We start from the raw sequence: 20,033 nt of genomic DNA on the forward strand, positions 1-20,033 counted from the left end.
CCCAAGCAAGACCGAGCCTCTTGCTTCTCACTGGGCAGTGAACAACAAGACCCTTTTATTCCCAGAATGGCTGCTGGGCCCTGAACTTGACTGCTGCTGGGTGGTTCTGCCAGTCCATCTGAGGTGGGCACACAGGCCCAGTCCTGCATCTAGGGAGGGAGCATCCCTGTGACCTAAGGGTGCAGCAGGGGCTGGCCCTGGACAGGGAGGCCAGGTGTGCATCTGGGAACATTCCCCTTGGACCGCCCTCACTCAGGGCCTCCTCCCGCCCTCCCCCTCTCTCATAAGTACTGAGACCTGTGCCTCCAGGCTCACAAAGGACTTTGATCGCCTCACTTTGATCCTTTCTCCTCGTACCTTGTTTTTCTTAGATTGCGACTTGTTGGTAGAGCATGAAGAGGGCGGAATGTGCCCCAGTCCTCTTTTTAGAGGAGGGGTTTTGGGGTCTGGGCAAGCATATTTTTCCTTCTCACATTTCCTCAAACATGCCTTTTGTACCCTGTGCATAGGGTACCACCCCCACCTCCACATGGCCTCTCCTCTCCATTTCCACCCATTCCCCATGATGGACTTTAAACCTCACCTCCCTCAGGGAGCCTTCCCAGACGCTCAGGATGCCCTGCTGACCTACAAGGTCCCCAGGGCATAAACCATGACCCCACAGTGTGGTCTCAGCCCCCCAGTGGGCAGCTGCTGGGAGAACTGGCCCTCCCACCCCTGCTCCCCTTTCCCAGATCTCCAAGGGGCCAAAACTCCACAGGTGCTGGAGCCTCTGCTTTAGGGAACATGACGTGGGCGACAGTTTCTGCCTGCAAGGTAACAGCAGTGCTACAAACAACAACTGGCCCAGAGACTCAGATGCTGGATTTTTGGATCAGACTCAGTGCCAGGTAAAAACAGAGAAGGGTTCTTGCTGGTATTTGATAAACAGGAGGGTGAGATGGAAGAAGGTTAGGAGTGGGGGACAGAGGAGAAGCATGGCTGGGGCAGTGACTGGAGCTGTAGGTGTGGGTGAGGAGTGAAAGCCCGTCCTGGGGCAGGAGGAAACTACCAGGCTCAAGTCCATGCCAAGGCTGCCCCTCCCCTGAGGCAGCAGAGTCCCCAGGGCAGGTCTGGGATGGGAGGGTCACGGACAGCTTCTGGGCAGACCAGCCCTGCAGCATTCCCCTAACACCCAGTCTCCCCCAACATGCCGGCCCCCTCTTCAGCATCTCCTCTCTGCTAGGGTGCCTGCCCCTCTGCTCCCTGCATCCCCGAGAGCCAGGCTGGGGCCATGGCAGACCTGGCCAATCACAGGCCTGGGACAGAAATGAGCTGGTGTGACAGGGACTGCTACCAACACAGGCCGATGACATTCCATCAGCATGAGTGACCCAGAGCAGAATTTCTCAGCCCAAGCACATCCTTTCTGGACTGCTCAGGCCTTTCACGCCGAGATCCTGGGAGGCTCCAGATGAGCTCCTGAGGTTTCCTTGGTGTTGCCTTCAGCACGGCCAGTGAGACCTTCCTCAACAGCAAGCCTGTCCGGAGTATCTATGACATCAGTGCAAATGCCCGTGTGCCACCTTTCACTCCGGTCACCCCTCTGCATGGCCTGGGAGCCGTGCACTGCTCAGATGCACAGTAGCAGCTCCCTGAACTGCAGGACAGGCTGCTGGGACTCACCCTTCCCCCTCCAACATCTGGCCAATCCTAGGCAGATGTCACCCTCTGACTGTGTTCCCAAGGGGGCTATACACACACCCCTCCAGGACAGACTTCATTGCGTCAGGATATGCTCATCTGCGCACTTCCCACCTTCTCACCTTCTTGCAACAGCGACCAGCAAACAGTTCTGCTCCCTCTGAAGGAGCAACAGTGCTGCTCTCCTGACTAAGACCATCAGACCTCAGGCCTGCCCGAGCTCAGGACTACCCCTCCATCCCATCTGCCAGGGTGGGTGGATCGATTCTTCAAACAGCGGCCTGAGGAGGCTGGTGGCCACCCAGGCTGGTGGGAGACGCTCTTGGGCCCACACGATGGGCCACAGCTGCATGAGAGCGCCGTGCTTCCTGGGTGGGCCATGGGAGATGCGAGCAGTGGGGGGATACGAGGGGCAAGCCCAGCTGCCCTGCCCAGCCCAGCCCAGCCCAGCCCCTGGTACACATGTCCTATATCCTGAATGAACCTAAACTGTGATTTGAAGAAAGGATTCTGAGGATTTTAAAAAGCCCACTATTTTAATCCAGTGGCTCCAAGTCCTCCTCCTCCGAGAAGTCCCAGTATGACCACCCTGCCCTTCTCTGAATGTTCTGGAGAGTCTGAAGTTAGCACTTAGTCACATTATATATATATCAAACATTTTTAAATTCAGACAAGTATGTGGCCAATCTTGCCTATAGGTGGTAAAACCACCATTTATTTAATCCCCCACCTGAAGGACAGGGCCCTGCCTCCCTCCACACCAGTGTCGTCCTAGCTCCCCCAGTGCCCGACCCAGCGCTGAGCACATAGTTCTGCTTAGTTCTGTGTGTTGCTAAACCATCCGGCCACGGGCTAGGCCTCACAATCCTGTTAAATCAGAGTTGATTTCAGATCCTATTTCCTGGTGCTGGGTCCTGGCTAGGAAGGCAGGAGAGGGATCAGATCACGTGCTGCTTCCTGCCTTCAGTGAGCTTGGCTCACGCAGCCAGCAAGCAGCACGCGGGCCGAGTCCATTTTAAGCTGTCCAGAAGCAAAGCTGCCCAGGGCCTGGGGAGGAACAGAGCATTCTGGACACACCGTGAAGATGCCTGGCTCCCTGTGACTGGGGGGTCTTCATCCCAGGGGACAGTCACCCAGGCAGAGCCAACAGAACCACCGGGAAGAGTCTGAGACAGGAAGGCCTGGAATGCTGGCACCTAGCAGCCTGCTCGCACCCTGACAACAGCCACTCCGGGGCAGGAATGGCCACGTGGCTGTCCTCAGGCCCTGCACTGTGACTTCACTCAGCGTGGACAGACACTGGCCCCGGAGTGAGAAACCCAAGCCAAAGTCCCAGCTCCGGGGCTGCACAGCTGGGCAGGTCACAGGTTCCAGACCTGTGAAGCAGGAGCGAGGCCTCCTGCCCCGTCTGCTCAGGGAGCCCACAGCCGAGAACCCACAGCTGCATTCAGGCTCAGGGAAGGGACTCCCGCGGTGACCCTGCAGACCTGGCAGACTTGGGCAAGCAGCTTCCAGGCAGGTGCCTCTGAAAGCTCGCAGAGAGGCCCCACGCTCATGGCCTGTTCGGCAAGGCGGGTGGTCCCCCTCGTGTCTCCTGGGACCCAGACCCGTAGGAGAAAGGAAGAGGATGGAGGGTGGACAGACCCACAGTAGCCTCAGCTGTGACCCTCCTGCAAGCACTTTCCTGTTTTTAAGCTGTAGAAGCCCGTGTGGAATAAACACTGAGACCTTTTAAGGCCGCACGCCCCCGCCACGCCATTGCATCTGGAGGCAGATGTGAAAGTGCGTGTTCTCTCCGGAGAAGGGCAAAGAGCGAGGGTCAGGTAAACACGCCAGGCACTGTCCCACCCAGGGAGAGAGTCCTGGGTCCCGGCACTCTCCACAGCCCCATCCAATGGACGCAGCTTGTGCGCCCTGGTCCAGCAGGGAGGTCAAGTGCAGCCACAAGCTCACTTTCCGAGAGCTGACGCCCTCCCTGAGAATGCCACCAAAGTCTCGGCAGCCAGCGGGCACCTCGGCCTCTGCTCCCTCAGCCACTTCATCTACCACTGCGTTCTGGTCAGCGGGGACCTGCCACCCCCGGAATCACCTTCCCAGCCCAGTCCTGTAGAGTCTGTCTGTGTGTCTGTCTGTGTCTGGGCCAACCCCCTCCTGTGGGGGAAGACAGAGTCCAGTGAGGTCAGTGTCTCTGGATGTCACCACGGGTCACCAGCTTTGCCAATCTTCCCCATCGCTCTGGCCAGGGTGGATGATGGAGGCTCCCAGGGGAATGCTCGGTAGGCCTGGCATCCGCCTCATCTTCCTCCCCGCCCTCCCTGGGCCCTGCCTGGCCTCACTCCTGGGGCAGGATCAGGATGGGCCTGCTAATTATGTCAAAAGGATTGGGACTCAGAGCCGTTCCATTCGAGGCAAAGACAAATCCTCTCTTTCCACTGCTGCAAAGAGGAAGTATCTTAGGGGGAGCCTCCTCAGGACTGGGGAGCATGAGCCTTTCCAACATCTCTTTTTAAAAAGAATTGCTTTGTGAATAGGAGAATGGCTCTGGCTAAGCACGCACTGCTTTGGGGTCAGAGATCATCTCGTCTGCTTCCCCCTTTCCAGGAGCCTCCATCGTTCTGCAGGGTTCCCTCCCTAGCTGCTCACCCCTGCCCCCCCCACTCTTGGTGGCAGGAGGGAACTGGCAGAGCAGAGCTGGCTGCAGGGAAGGGCCTGGGCTGTGTGGGCGGCAGGTACAGTGGGTCCACATTTTTCCCTTCATGTTCCTGAGAGCAGCTCCCTATAAAACTACTCCGCATGCAAAATAAACACTTGAGCATAGTAACTGCTGGCACCCATGGGAGCCACCTGTGGCCCCTGGGTCACTCCCTGTCAAAGGGAGGACACTGTGCAGAAACATGGCCTCTGGCATCAGACACTGCCAGGCTCTGCAGCCTCCTAGCAAGTGCCTTCACCGCTCTGAGCTCTACCTGCTGTGTAAAGCAGGGGCAGTAATGGCCCCACCCAGGAGGGCTGTTGGGGGCCTACGGGCAATAGAACTTATCAAGGCAGTTCCGGTGCACAGTCACCCCCGAGAAAGGTCAGCTGTCACCTCCCTCCCCCGGATGGCTCACTCATTACCAGTCTTCCATGCCAGACCCGCGCTCTGGCAGGGACCACGTCTTTCTTATCTTTGTACCCTCAATACCTGACTTAATGTCACTCAATGGAGACTCACTGGAGAGCTGTGGGCATTCCCAGGGTCAGACCAGCCCAAGGAGGTGCAGCTGCAGGGCACCCCGTGGAACTCTCCACTCTTCTTGGCCCCACCAGCACATTCGTCCATTTGCTGGGATGTGGGTAAGTTCTGTCCGATCCCTCTGGCTCCTGGCCGTCAGAGGAGCCCTCCACACTGGGGGAAGGGGTGGCGGCAGGTGTGGCGAATGCACAAAAGGGGGCATTATCTCTTTAAGGGACAGTAATTAGTAATTCCAGCTGATGGTTGCACTGTGCTGTTTTAATGAAGTGTTCTATTTTTACAGAAAACACATAATTGAGTGAAAAAGCAGGCTATTCTCTGAGTCAGGCAGCCACGCCTCTGGAAAGTCTCACTCCTCGGCCGGGAGGCCAAAGCCTGCACACAGCACAGGGTTCACAGTGAACGGGCCCCTACCCGGCTGCCCCAGGTCTGGCTCAGTGGTGGTGAAAAGCAGGGTCCACGTTTGATAACCCAAGTTCAATCCCAGCTTCCCTCCTTCTAGCCATGTGATCCCAGGCAAGTCACATAACTACTCGGAGCCTCTGTTTTGTATCAGTAAAATGGGAATGTCAATAGCCACATGCCCTGGGGGTTGGAAATAATGCAGGGTTGGCACAGCACAAAGGGCCCAGCCCACGCTTGCCCTGTCCTTACTATTTACATCCGTGCCTCCGTTTCCTGATCCGTCAAGTGGGAACAATGGCAGTTCCTATAGTTCCTAGGGCTGCTGAGGGGCCTCAGTGAGTAAATGCAGGTGCAGTGCTCAGAGCAGGCACTGGGCGTACCGCTGCTTTATTGTTACTGAAGCTTGTGGGTTCAAGCTCCCCAGGGTTGTTCAGCTCATCAGCTGCTGTGGGTTCTGGCTCCTGCTCTGCCATCAGCAGTTACCTGACCTTGAGATATCATCCAACTTTCCCATTAGTTTCACCTTTAAAGTAGGAGGTTTATAAAAATTACAATAAGTAAATCAAAACAACAACCAAACAGGGGAAGGGGTGTGCGCACGCTGGAGGACTGTAGGATGCCAACGTCCCCGTGTTCCCTTCCGCGCTCCCATGGCCCACCCACGGGAGGGTCTACTTGGTGCTGGGCCCAGCTGTGGGCTCCCTCCAGGAGGACAGGAGGGCGCAGAGGACAGGCCACAGTTTCTGCCCCAGAGGTGCTTCCAAGCTCCGGGGAAGCTCAAACAACACATCCGGGCAACCAGGAAATCAAGCAGAAGAAAAGAGCAAGCACTGGCTTGAGCGGGTCAGCTTGAGGAACATGCAGGGGCTTCCAGGCCCAGTGGAGTGAGGGGAGCCGCTGAGGATGGGCAGGATTCGGAAGCAAAGTGAGGGCACCTAGAGGGCTGGACCGGCAGCGATGGAGGTCTGGGGGTGGGGTGGGAGGGGCCAGCCCAACCAGGCACAGACCCCCTCCCTCCAGGACAGGATGGGGGCAGGAAGAAAAGGGGAGCAGCCCTTCTGGGTAGGAGCCAATCGCCCCCTCGCCCCCTGCCCCATTCAGGCTGTGATCACCAGGCAGTCACAGAGCGGCCCAGAAATACCAGGGGTCACTGAGGGACACGGGTCTCCCAGACGCCTCTGTCATGCCTCTAGGACAGACTCCACCAGGGCACTTAACTGATTAAAATCTCACCCGGTGCTCTCTGAGGATATCATTTTAAAGCTCCAACAGGAGAGGGAGAAGGCCATAGCCAGGCCCAGCTTTATTACCTTCCCATGGACGAACCCCAACGTGACCCCGATGGCAGCTCGTCTTCGCCCTAAAAACCAATGGTGACACTGACCCACGTCCCCTAATGTTTAAGGCCCACGCTGATCTCTCTCCTGATAAATTCATTCTCTGTGATCTGAGCTTAAAAAACCAGCATCCTGCGAGCTCTGCTTTCTGGAGTTAGCCTCCCCTGACTTCCCAGCCCTGCTCACCTGGAGGACCACCCTCCCCGTGCACGCCATGTGGCTGGCTGTACGGCAAGACCTCCTCACCCGCTGACTGTTGGCCTCCAGGCCCACGGCTCCCAGCTGCAAGCCACCTGCAGTCACCTCCAGATGACTCTCCAAACACGAATTCACGATCTTGGAGGATATGGACACATCACCCAGAGCCATTCCACAACAATTCGGGGGTGGAGGAACTTCCAGAAGGAAGGTCCTCAGGTGGAACAAAGCTAGGCTCCCAGCCAGGATAAGACACCAAGAAGCAAACACCTTGGTCCTGGTTTATGATCTCTGCCCAGTGAGCAGACCCTTGGGACCTGAAGACCACCCTCGGCAAAGGGGAAGGCAACCCCGCTCTATGGGCATGAGTGCCCCTAGCCCTCTCTTCTGCGGGCTGGGCCCCTCCTGCTAGAGAATGGTGCGCCCTGGGCCCCAGTGCCTGCCTCAGCACAGAGTTAGATGGAGGAGTCAGGAAGCAAAGGGCTAAAAGCCACTTCAGAACAAAAGAAGGAACCTTTTGGAAAAATCAGCAAATACCTCTTTCCTTTCCTTCCTCTTTTCCACAAACAAAAAAACAAAAGTTCGTCTGCCCTCCTAGTCTGAGTGTGAGCAGCCCCCTCTGGGGAGAGACCGAGGCCGGTGTGACTGCTGTGTCACACAGAGTGACATCACAGGCGGCTGCAGGGAGCAGCCAGGGAACAGCCAGCGGAGGGAAACGCTGAATGTCAAACCAGCTTAGCGAGGAGGAACTGACCTTTGGGGACGAGAGCCCAGTGCCAGTGATTATGCCTGGCTTAACACCCCGCGACCACACGGCCCGCAGGTGTAAGCCATGGCTCTTGTCCTCAGCGGGGCGGCAGCAGCCAAACATGTTTAATGAATGCGGCAAAGTGATAAAGTAGGTTTGTGCTCATACCTCCGATTCCAGCCTTCTCACGGGAAGGCTGGTATTTCAAGTGTCCCTTTGATCTACTGCAAGTCCCTAAGAGGATCCATCCAATAAACACACTGGGTTTAAGTCAGAAATGTTAACAGGACCCTGATCTGCCCTGGGAATGCACCATTACAAACATGTCACATGTCACTCCAGAAAAAGCTGGGGCAGGCCAGGTAGATCAGAGAGGTGCCCCCGGGGGGCCGATGTTAGCCTTCACCGGATAAGGCTGAGTGAGGTCTGGCCGCAGCCAACGCCTAGTTATCAGCTCAAACATTTTCCAAAACAGCTTAGGTTTCTCTGGGGAGACGGCTTTGATGGTTCCATTTGTTTACGAGCGAGCTCCGGCTTGTCCAGAGGGCCACATTGTTCCTGGGCTGGGGAGTGCCCCTGGGGCTCTGCCACACCTTCCCCCAGGGCCTTTCAAGTCCCCCTGAACCTGAGGTGGCTGGGCAGAAACTCCCAGGAGGGCCTACCCTGCTCCACAGGGGTGGGAGGAGGCAGGCTTGGCGTTGAGGAGTTGGGCAGGGCAAGCCAGTTGGCTCCTCTGCCTCCAGCCCTATGGCCTGGGCTTTCAAAACCCGCCTGGCAGGCTGCCAGGCCTGGGGTGGGGGCAGTGACTGACAGGCTGGTTATTGGAAAGCTCCCATCATTAGCCCAGGAATGTTGTTTGGTTACCATGGCGACTTTCACTACAAGCAGCCTGACTAAAGCACAAGGAATCTGTTACCTAAAACCACAGAGCCCCAAGGAGCCCTGGGCTTCAGGAACCACCACGCTTATCAGGGCCCGTTCCCTTTGACCCCATATCCCTGTCCCTCCTCTCAGGGCCTCCCAGCTGCCTCCCACACCCAGGACCAGGAGAAAAGACTAGCAAAGGCATCTCCAAGCTGGCCTGGGCCCTTTCACATTCCCCTGCCGGCCTGGCTGGGAACCAGGCCCAACCAGGGTGGCTGCTGCCCCCATGAGGCCCCTGCAGTCCAACCAGCACCGGCCTGGCCAGCACATGTGTCCAGGGCTTAGTCGGAAGCCCTCAGGATTTCAGGAAGCTGCTGAGTGTCTCGTTCCCACCGTGCCAGGTTCACACTGTCCCTGCGGCCGGCCCCGGCAGTCTCTGCCTCATCACGTTCCTGCCTTTTTAAACCCAAGCTCCATTAACTAAAGGTCATCCCATAGCCCGGAAATTAACAGGCTTCTTTGCGTTGCTTTCTAATCCCTGAAATCAGGAGGATTTTCGAAAGTTCAACTCCACGAAAGCTGGGTTTTTCTCCAGGAGTCTTGAGACTGCCTGTAGGAAGAGTGGCCACTTGTGCCGCTGAAAAGCTTAAACACCTTTCACCGAGTGCGCCTGCCCTCCCTCACACACAGGGCTCCCTCCTCCAGCGCCTGGCCCGCGTGCACTGCCCACCTGCTGCCGTCTTACACGGTAGTGGGCCGACTCCCAGACCCCTCCACACTGCTGTCCCTCAACAGGGTTGTACACCGATCCCAAGACCTTTTCTTGCCCGAGTCTCACCACAGACCTCGGGAGCAGAGGAGGCAGGATAGATGCCAGTCTTTGGCAGATGAGGAACGAAGGCATGGGAGGCAGGGGCATGCTGCTGGAGGGGGACAGGTTAAGAGGCAGGCATGCCTCACAAGGGGATAGCCCATGTGGAAAGGGGTCCACTGTACGCAGGGACACCCTCCCCTGTGCCATGCTTCCTCCATGCCTGACATTGGCCTGGCCCACCTCTTTCTTCACAAAGGCAGGCTCTGCAGCCTCCAAAGGCCTCGGCCACCTGGGACAGCTGGTGGGGAGGAGTTCAGTGGCAGACAGACCCCCCCGAGTATACAGACCTTGTTGGGCTGACGTCAGGGGGTTTGACTTTTTTTTTCCCTGCAGTGATATTATTGAATCGGTCATTGAATTAACTGCTATGGCAATAGCCAGAGCCACACAGCTTGTCCCCAATGCAGGGAGCAGCTGGAGAAGCAGGACACAGTTTCCATTGAAGAGCAATGACATTTTTCAGTGATCCCTGACCGGTAATGGACTCAGTGACATTTCCTGCTAATCCGTGGGTTTCTGTGCTCCGGGGTTTCATCTGTGGGGAATGGTATTGACTTATCTGCAGAGTCATGGTCGCTCCAGAGCTGTGTGGGAGGTGGGTGTTCCACCCCACCTTTTTTAAAGATGGATTTATTTTTCCTGCCTAAGGAACAGGGATTGTCCCCTCACAGTTCCGGCGGTCAGAGCTCCCATATTACCTCCAGTTACTCTCTCAGCCTTTTAGGGCTGGCTCAGATCGAGCTGGTTATGGAGGTGAGGGGCTCAGGGTGGCTCAGAGACAAGAACCTGTCACTGCTTCTCCACCCCATGACCCCAGTGTGCAGACATCACAGGGATGGGATGCTCTGGCCCCCAAACGCTCCCCGGTGGGCCTCTCTGCAGTGATAAAGGAACAGAAGACCCTGAGGAGGCCTCCGGGCTGGGACTCACTTTCCTTCTTGGCTCAGACCTCAAAGCGGTCTCCCTGCTGCTGGCCCCACGGCCCCAGCCCCTGAGGCCCCAGGAGTGGCCCTGTGGTGTCTGGATGGGGGAGCTCTGTTGGGAGGCTGTCCCTTAAGAAGGCTCCTGCCTGCAGAAGCAGGGACACAGCTGACAAAGTGGGGCACAGTTACCCTACAAAGTGATCACAGCACAGTCTGCATTGAGACTTCTCACCTTTTTTGGGTTTAGGGTCCCTCTGAGGGTCTGAGGAAAGCCATGTCCCTGGATGCATGCAAGTGCAAACCTTAGAGTGCAGGTCCAGGTGTTCATGGAGGCCCAGAAGTCCACCCATGGGCCTCCCAGGGGAGCCGCCAACTTCACAGCAAGGACCACCTCCCCAGCCTACCCAGGAAGACACTCAGTGAGTGAAGCATCCTGGGGAAGAACTGGGCACCTGAGGTTGGAGGAAAGGGGTGGGTGGACAGTGCACCCACTGCAAATAAGGGAGGGAGGACTGGGGAGAAGCTGGCTTCCTCACCCAGGCCAAGAGCCAGGGAGGATGGGGGAAGCTGGCAGGAGGAGGGAGGCCCTTCCCTGGGTTGGCTGGGAGGAGTTGAGGGAAAGCCAGAGGGCGCCCCCACATCCTGGACACACCCCACTCCTGCTGTGCCTCAAACAGCATGGGCTTCAAGCAGGTTTTCACAAGCGGCCGTAGCCTCCCCACATTAGCCCAGGGGAGGTGATTCTGCCAGCAGAAAGCATTCGGTCTAGAAGTTAGGAAGGGACGGCGTGCAGTGGGATGCCAGGTGCTGGGCCTGGGGACTGAGGAGGGACCTGAATCCCCTTTCCGTATTTCCATCAGGACAGCTCTGCTCCCATCTCTTCACTGTCTTGCATCTGTGGCTACCCCGCCCCCCAGCCAGTGGTGCCCCCAGGGAACTCACTTGAAGTTCTCGGGGTACTCCGTGATGGCCATGTTGATGACGTCCAGCGCGAGCTGGTAGTGTTTCTGGGCGGAGAAGAGGAGAGCCAGCAGGTGGAGGGCATTGGCATCATCCCTGCACAATTTCAGGGCCTCCTGCAGCTGCTCCATAGCGCTGGAGATCTGCCAGAGAGAACCGCCAGCTCAGTGACCTTCCCCGAGGCCCACACCTCCCTCTAGGACTTTGGTGCCAGGCACCAGCCATCAACAGGACATGAGACTCAATTGAGACCCTGGGCACTGAGGGGCAGGGCTGGTGCTCTGATGAGAAACCCCCCACTACACCCCAGTCACATGGCAAGAGGGATCTGCGGCCCAAAGTCAGGCCCAGGAAGCCTCTGCTGTCCCCACGTGGAAGTAAGAGGAGCAGGTGTGCGGTGCAGCACAAAAGATCTGTAGACACTGGGAAGCATTTCCCAAGCTGGAGTGGGGGTCGGTAAGAACCACCAGGCCACGAGTCTGTACCTGAAGGTAGCCAGGCGCTCTTCTCTGGGCCGGTCCATGCAGTGACAGGGGCTGACAAATAAATGTCCCTCCTACTCAGAGGCTCACAGTGACAAGAGCATGGGGTCAGATGGGGGCAGGATTCCAGCTCTGCCATGTTCTAGCTGGTGCCTTAGGACAAGGGGCTTCACCTCGCTGCAAAATGAGAGCAGCCAGAGCCATTGCAGTGGCTGAGGGGACGTGGACAAATGCTCTGCAGAGGACCATGCACGTGTGAAATGTGTTTCCTTCTTCACGCCCTCAAAGCCAGGCAGCTAGCCAGGCAGCTAAGGGTCTGGTAGGATTCCTCCTTCTAGTCCTGAGGGGCGTGTGGTCCCATGCTCTCAGGTCTGGCACTTACACCAACTACTGCGACTTTGTCCACATCCTCCCAAGAGCCTTGTAAGTCTTTTTAGAAAGGCTGGCTTCTTATCCAATCTCAGATACCGATCCTCCCATGTTCCTTGAGGGACGTATGGTGCAGGCCAGTGGGGGCCTTGGGTCCCGGGGTGTCCGGCCCCTGCCTTGGTCTCCACTTGGCCTCTGTGCAGGCTGTGGGCGGTGCTGGACCCCGAGAGTTCCCATGAGGACCTTCCTTTGTGGAAAGGTTGAGGAAAGGCAAGGAGGAAGCTAAGGCCAGTGTGGCTGCCAGCTTGGCTTGCCTGTGCCTCCCCGAGGGTGCTCCTACCCTGGTGATTCTCCAGAGTGGACCCCACCATCCTGGGCTGGAGCCACACCCACAGCCTTCACTGCTCGGGTAGCAATACGTGCTCTGGGCAGAACAGGCCAGTGAGCCTGAGACCCAGGCAGGCCAGGGGACAGCTTAGAGTCCATTTAGGGGTCCTTGACCCACTGATGCTACCAAGATCTGGGGTCCCCAAGAACACTGGGTGCCAGGGTCCACTGGGCTGGCCCAGCCATCTCTCTGAGAGAATAGCTGCCATTCATCAGAGGTGGCTGAAAATTAAAGATATCCAAAAACACATCACCCAAGGTCTATCCCAAGTTTGATGGCAAGAAAAGCACCGGTTCTTCTACAGAGACTGAAGATAAAGTGGTCCCAGGCATCTCGCTGTCCGTGCTCCAGGAGAGAGTGGCAGGGAGGTGTCAAGGGCCTCGTCCAGGGGTACGTGGAGCCGTGCCCACTGGCCTGGAGGCTGGTCTTACTGTCTGTGTCAACTCCTGGCTTCTGGTCTCATCTCCAGTTGGCTCACTGAACTGTTTACCTGGGCTTGTCAGGTTGCTGTTTGCTTTCCCTCAACCCTGCCTTGGCCTGGCTTCCCCCCCCCCCCCCCCCCCCCCGCTGCACCCTGACTCTTATGGCGAGGACCCTTCTCTTTCTGTGTGCTACATATTCCCAATGCCCCTGTCGACCCCCTTGGGTCAGGGGCTGTACCACATTCTCTGACTTGATCCTTACTAGGTCCCTCTGAGGTGGAGTTTGAAGGTGCTCCCGCAACAGGTAAGGAAATAGAGGCTCAGAGAGGTCAAGTCACTTGCAAAGGGTCACACAGCTGGTAAAAGCAATGGTGCCAGGAAAAGGTCAGCAGCCCCCAGAGACCTGGGGGTTAGGAACCCACCTGTCGGACGAGGGCCAGCTGCAGGGAGACATAGAGGATGACCTGTGGGTCGCCAGGCGCCAGCTGCTGGGCTCTGTATGCGGAAAGGGAGCACCAAGTCAGTCACCAAGGGTCGAGCAACCAGTGTCTGACACAGGCATCCAGCATGCCACGTGTGCCCCGTCTACACCAGGGGGTCTGCTTGGAAAGGTGCCCAGCCGGCAGGTGATGGCTTGGGCAGAAAGCCACCGGTAGAGGCAGCTGCTGACCTGGCTGGGGCCCTGCGGTGGTCTTATACAGAGCCTGGAGCCTGCCCTCTCCACCGTAGGACAGAAGGAAACACCTTCCTGAGGGTGGAGGCGCTGGGAACAGCCTCTCTGGGCAAGAAGCCTCAGGAATGAAGAGGCGGCAGAGAAAGGAAGAAAATGTCTCCCTATCCTGGCGCCCAGGATGGGACTCTCTGGTCTCCCTGGGCTCGGGAACAACCTGCCCAGGGGGAGGTAAGTGTGCTGCATTTTCCAGGGAAGCTGGCACAAGGAGTCCGTACCCAGAAGCTTCCACATCAGCGCTAGGGGGGTCGGGGATCAGACACACAGGGCTCTGAGGAAGGAGTGGGGGGGAGGTCAGGGGCCAAGGCTGTGTGGAGACAGGAGCTCAGCAAGGATGGGTCTGAGGGAGGGGAGGCTGCTGCTGGGGGAAGGTCTTCTCTGCCTCCCCTCTCCACCTCCCCACCCGCACATTCCTGACCCCGTGGCTGCCAGGAAATCTCTGGGAGGACTATGGACGGGGAGTCCTCATAGCCATTGAATTTTTGGCTACGGTAAGGCACCTTTTTGCACAGGTAAGGCACTGTGCAAGGTGCTTTTCCTGCTTTATCTCAGGTAGTCATCACAACAATAATGGGTTATTATTCCCATTTTAGAAACCTGAGCTCAGGAGGGCTGAGGCTCAGCCCGGTGGTAGGGCGGGGGGTGTCCACCAGTGTTGAAAGGCCCCACCGCCCACCCAACCCCAAAGGCCTGTCTCTGCTTCATGCGTGAGCTCTCAGAGCCTTGGTTTCCTGGTCAATAAAATGGGGACAGAAACCTTTGCTCCATCTACACCAGAGGGCCCACTGAGGTCAAACATGCGCACTGGTACCTGTGCCCCTGTGCAATTCGGGCCCCCTTACCTCTCCAGCGTCTGCAGTGCTTTCCGGTGCAACTCATCCTGCCTGCATTTCAGAGTCGCTGCGGAAGACAGGATGGAGACAGCCATGAGGGGGTGTTGAGGGTGTGACCAGCCCTGCTCCACCCCAGGGCACACACTCTCTGCAGGAGAGGCCGCATCGGGCCCCGTCTGGCAAATGCTGGCACTCCAACAGCCTCCACTGATGCCACCCACTGCCCTGGTTACTGGGGGAGGGTGTGGGGTGTCCACCTGACCCCAGCCCCCTGGCATGGTTCTTGGCACACCAGGCCCTTCCACTCCACTGCCTTCTTTGTCACCTGTGCCAACCTGACCCTCTCAAAGGCCTGAGCTTGGAGAAAGAGGTTCCCACTTCCATCCTGGCCACATGCCTCCTTGGGCTTCCTTATCCATGAGGCTGCTGCTTCTTTCTTAGCTATTTTAACAAATTTTAAGTGTACAGCTCAGTGGCATTAAGTACATTCACAATGTGTGTAACCACCACCACCATCCATCTCCAGAACTTGTTCATTATGCCTAACAGAAAGTCTACACCCACAGAGCACTAATTCCCCTCCCTCCCTCCCCACCCCATAACCTCTATTATACTCTCAGGGGCCTATTCCCATCCCAGGTTTAGTCTGGGGCGTCCATCGCTCCCTTTCTCTCAAGCCGCATGAATACAGAAGTAGGTGGCTGCCTGATCCATGGGGACACATGCTGAGCTGTCAGGGTTGGAGAGCGAATGCTAGGCTCTGAGTAGCAGTAGTGAAACCCCTCCTCCAAGTGCAAGTATTTATTAAACGCTTGCTGTATACCCAGCTCTACACTATGCATGGAGGGGGATTCAAAAGACCCCAGAAGATTACAGCAGTGCTGAGGTTAAAGGTGAACCAGAATGAACTAGAATATGGGATCAGGGCTGGCGGGCCACTACAGCTGCCAGTACCACAAAGGGTCCCAGAGGCAGAGGTTGGCATGAGTTCTGCCAGGAGCTGGGGCTGGGTCTTGAAGGGTGGGAAAACTGGTTGATGAAGAAGGCATCTCTGAGAGGTGTGAAGTGTGGACAAAGGAGTGGCAATGGGACTGAGGGGTGTGTGTGTGTGTACACACATCTACCCCAGAGGAGTCAAAGGGGGTGTATTGGGAGGTAGACACTGCTGAAACAAGAGGCCATTAGGAGGCCTGAGTCACCCCAAGAAGAGGCTCCGAGACCCTGGCACTCACCGTCAGTGGCCTGCAGGCTGTAGGTGAGACCCAGCGCCAGGTAGGCCTTGGAGAGGAACTCCCCAGCTTCCTCCCCACGGTCGATCACCATCATGGCAAAGCACTCTGCCTCCTCCAGCTGCAAAGAGGAGAGGCAAAGGTCACCGGGAGGGCTTTGCTGGCCCTGGCATGCAAGCCACTCACAGTCACTAGCCCCGATCACTCAGAACTGTCATTCTTTATGTGTGGGCAGAGGCCGGGTGGCTTGTCCAAGGCCACACAGCCGGAGTGGATCAAAGCTATTACCTCTACCAGTGACTCCCTGGACCTCTCCACCCACCCAGGGGCCTGTGCTCAAGGGCATTACCTCGCTCAGAGAAAGCATCCCTCATCCCAGGGCCCTGTGTCTTCCATCACTTGCTCTGCTGAGAGCATGGACCCAGGCCCAGGCCAGTCTGAGCCAGGTCCTTTCCTCATCTGGCCTCTGTAGGTACCTGTGTCTGTCCCTGCTCAGCAGAAGGAAGCCAGGGCAGGGGGAACAGACAGGGGTCTGGGCTGGGCCTGGGGGCCACTGCCCACCCCACAGAGTGGTCAGGCTGCCGCATCTGCTGTGCCTGTGAGCTCGCTCCCCAACACAGAGAACTCAAAGCTTTCAGGGGACAAAGACCTGGGGTGGTTTTTGTCCTGTTCCAGTTGGAAAGGGACCAATTGGCACAGGTCACGTGTGCATGTACCATCATATACAACATGTGACACAGAGAGAGGGGCATGCACAAGGCAGGCCTCCAGAGCCTCTGGGCAACCCACATGGTCAGGCCAGTTAGGGGGGGAGGGGGCAGCCAGGGGCCTCGGCCATGTCCACTCCCAGCCCACAGGCCTCCAAGAAATGCCCCTTCCTCCTTTCAGGCCCAGGAATGCCATCTGCGCACAAGCCTGGTATGGCAGTGCACCCAAGTGCGTGTCACCAGGAACAAAGATGGGTTCTACCCATAGTAAAGGGGCTTAACAGATCATAGCCAAAGCCCACTGCCACCCCAAGGTCCCCTGTGTGGGGTGTCTTCCCCCAGGAGAGGCCCATGAGGTCAGCCAACCAGGGAGAAGAGGCAAACCTAAGTTGGCTTCTGGCGCCCAAGCCAGTGTGGCCCGCCCCGCTCCTGTCCCTGCCAGGCCCAACCCCGCTCCCTTGGGAGAGGGGCAACTCTGCATCTGGTGGCCTGAGCACTGGCCATATGGACTCTCTCCCTGGAATATGGAGCTGAGATGCTGAGACGGAGGCCATCAGCGTGGAGAAGCGAGTTGAGCTGAGTCCACCATTTGGGCACAGCGGTGGCGAACCACGTGCAGGGAAAAGGCTGACGGAGCAGAGAACCCAGCCAGTGAACAGAGAGGGAAAAATAAGCCCCACGTACAAGGGAACCTGAGAGGGTGAGCTGAGAGCCCAGATAGAAATGACTGAGGGAGGGCTGAATCCCTCTGTGGCCCAACCACCACCCCTGACAAATGCTGACCAGGGTAGCCCTCCAGTGCCCTCGTGGTAGAGCTCAAGCTGTTGGCTTGGGCAATGGGCCACCTCCATCCAGGATGGTAGGCTGGGTTTATTTTTTTAAAAAACAAACAAACAAACAAGGGAGCCTGGCCAGCGTGGCTCAGTGGTTAAGCATCGACCTATGAATCAGGAGGTCACGGTTGATTCCCGGTCATGGCACATGCCTGGGTTGTGGGCTCAAACCCCAGTGTGGTGTGTGCAGGAGGCAGCCAATCAATGATTCTTTCTCATCATCGATGTTTCTATCTCTCACTCCCTCTCCCTTCCTCTCTGACATCAATAAAAATAAATTAAACATACAAAAAACAAGGGAGTCAGGGAGCTGGGCCTCTGACACCATCAGACCCTAGGAGTTGGGGCTCAGGGGGAGGCAGCAGCTCAGGAAACCCCACGGCTGCCGGCGGCCCAGCCCCAACTGGCAGGTGTGCCTACAGCTGGAGATGCTGAGCTCTGTCTGCTGGAGTCAGAACCAGGTTGCAAGAAGAACACTGGTGGACAAGTCCCCAACCCCAGCTCTGACCCTGGCTCAGCACCTGATAGCCATGGGGCCTTGAGAAAGTCATTTAGTTTCTTGGCCCCAAAGGTCCTCATCTGCAAAATGCAGAGCTGCAACCCCCACTGTAACTGCTCCTCCCTACAAACCACATTCTGTGCTGGGCCCGACTGGGGATGCCCAATGACAAAGGGGCAGGATGCCTGGTGAACTGGCATGGGATTCTGTGAGCCACACAAAGCAGGGCAAGACCCCACAGAACAAGGTGGCTCTTAATTAAGGTTACACTGTGTGGGCCTTGCTTGGGACTATGGCAGCTTCAAGAGAGAAGCAATCATGCGGCTGGGGTCTCATGGCAGGGAGAGGGGAGGCAGCAGGCATCATGGGAAGGGTTAGGGAGCAAAGAGCACCTTTCCTCCTTCCTAATATCCCCACTGCTGATCGGCTCATCTCACACACTGTCTTTAGGCCTCGTTATGCCTCATGCAAAAGGAACAGGCTTATTTTTATAAACCACCAAGTACAAGTTATAAAAAGAATCCAGAAACCTACTGCACTCCATGTGTAAACACTTCCCATGCCCATGTCCGTCCACTCGGCCAACGCCAGCTTCTACCGCCTGCAACCCACGTAGAAAGGGTGCTGGGAACAAGGCTCAGCAATGTCTGGCCAACAGGGAAAATTACTCTCCAGTTCAAACACATATTCTGGATGAACAGAGCTCACCAGCCTTTCGCTTTAAAAACACAATCCTTAGCTTGTCCACCTGTGGCCCACTCTGACCCCCAGGCCAGTGGCCTTTCTTCACCAGTACTTGCCAGTCTTATTCACATAGTTTAACATGATCTCTAAGCATGGTGTCAGCATGTATCTCAAATCAAACTCACAAGGCTTCAATGTGCCATTTTCCTACACGGCCAACACTATTTTGATTTCTGTTACCAGAAACAAAGCAGCCTTTACACGCAGAGCCAATGCAGTGATTATGAGGGGAAAGAAATATTATCAGTCTATTAAGTATGACCGTATACAATATGATAAACAACACCCAAATACATATGTATTTTAAATATAAAAAAATATATATTAAAAACCAATATATATTTACAGAAAAAAAGTATATATATATATATATATATATATATATATATATATATAATGCCCAATTCTAAGACAAGAGTGGGATTCCTAAACCCCTTGAAATGTGCCCTTTCCATCTTTGTCCTCAAGTCCTATAACCCAACCTAAGTTCCGAGTCAGCTTCAGACCCATGAAGAGCTCTCCACGCAGAAAGCAGGGCAGCCTAGTAGCTAAGAACACAAACTCTGGGGCCGCACTTGCTGGGCTCACATCCCGGTTTGGCTGCTTACGAACGGCGACCTTGGGCACATCACTTCACTCGGCTGTGCCTCAGTTCCTTCTTCTGCGAAAGGGGGGTGAGAACTGACTGCTCCATCGAGTTCCTGAGAGGACTGGATGAGATGGAGTCATGGGGAATGCTCAGAGCAGAGCTTGCATGAATGCAGACTGCATTATTAGTTGTAATTTTATATTTACAATTAGTTCAACCTTCCAGAAATGTTGTAAATCTCAGCCTGATAGATGTAGCCAGTGCCACCTGAGCAGATCCTCCCCTATCGCTACGTGACCTCAGTGACCAATTAGGAAGTGGCATCGAAGACCCTCCTGAATCCAGAGAGGGGACGTGACTGCCCGCCCTCTGTCTCTGGCCCGACCCTCACTCAGTCACAGAAAAGGAGTGACTCTACACAGGACAAGCTGGGTCTCCACAGCCTTGGGAGGCCACTGACGCCGGCCCACGGTCCAGGACGCACAGACATGTAACCATTAATCTACCCTTTGTCACAACACTCGCCCCAACCGAGGGCAATACACTCGGATATTTTCTATCCTATTCTCTAACCGTCTATTTCAACTACTTTTTAAAGAGTTCTATTTCACAACCCACTAACGGGTGTCAACCTGGGTTGTGAAAAAACAAATAGTTGATTGAGCTCCCCAGCCGCTGCCCATCTAGCCATTTTCTCCCCACCCAGGACCTCATTGATCCTTTCCAATCTCCCGATGCTTCCTCCTGTGGCCTTAAAAGCAACAGCGGTAGCTCTGTAGTGGTGGCTCCTGCTTCTGCACGATTTGCTCAGGTTACAGCACTGGGCTCTCCTTGCTTATCAATAAACTTCTAGGCTGAGGGGTTTTCAAAGTTCTTTTCAGCTGTTCCCTTCCCAACAATACACTGCTTTTAATACATCCTTTACCTACAGCAGCCATGTCACTGCACAAAACCCAGGTGTGATCCTTGCACCCTCGCCCT

At 56.2% G+C, this 20,033-nt stretch overlaps 1 protein-coding gene across 3 annotated transcripts in view; it reads right to left on the bottom strand.

Moving 5' to 3' along the window:
• TTC7A (tetratricopeptide repeat domain 7A) overlaps positions 1 to 20,033 on the bottom strand; it is a 104,970-nt gene that overhangs the window by 26,586 nt on the left and 58,351 nt on the right. For all 3 annotated transcript variants that reach the window (XM_081101156.1, XM_081101155.1, XM_081101154.1), the window contains 4 exons: positions 15,684 to 15,801; positions 14,461 to 14,518; positions 13,311 to 13,383; positions 11,210 to 11,370 (listed from right to left, as the gene is read on the bottom strand). In XM_081101156.1, coding sequence (XP_080957282.1) covers positions 11,210 to 11,370; positions 13,311 to 13,383; positions 14,461 to 14,518; positions 15,684 to 15,801 — 410 coding nt within the window. The remainder of the gene's footprint in view (positions 1 to 11,209; positions 11,371 to 13,310; positions 13,384 to 14,460; positions 14,519 to 15,683; positions 15,802 to 20,033) is intronic.

This window comes from Myotis nattereri (assembly GCF_964212035.1).
Source record: "Myotis nattereri genome assembly, chromosome: 10".
Taxonomy (NCBI): domain Eukaryota; kingdom Metazoa; phylum Chordata; class Mammalia; order Chiroptera; family Vespertilionidae; genus Myotis; species Myotis nattereri.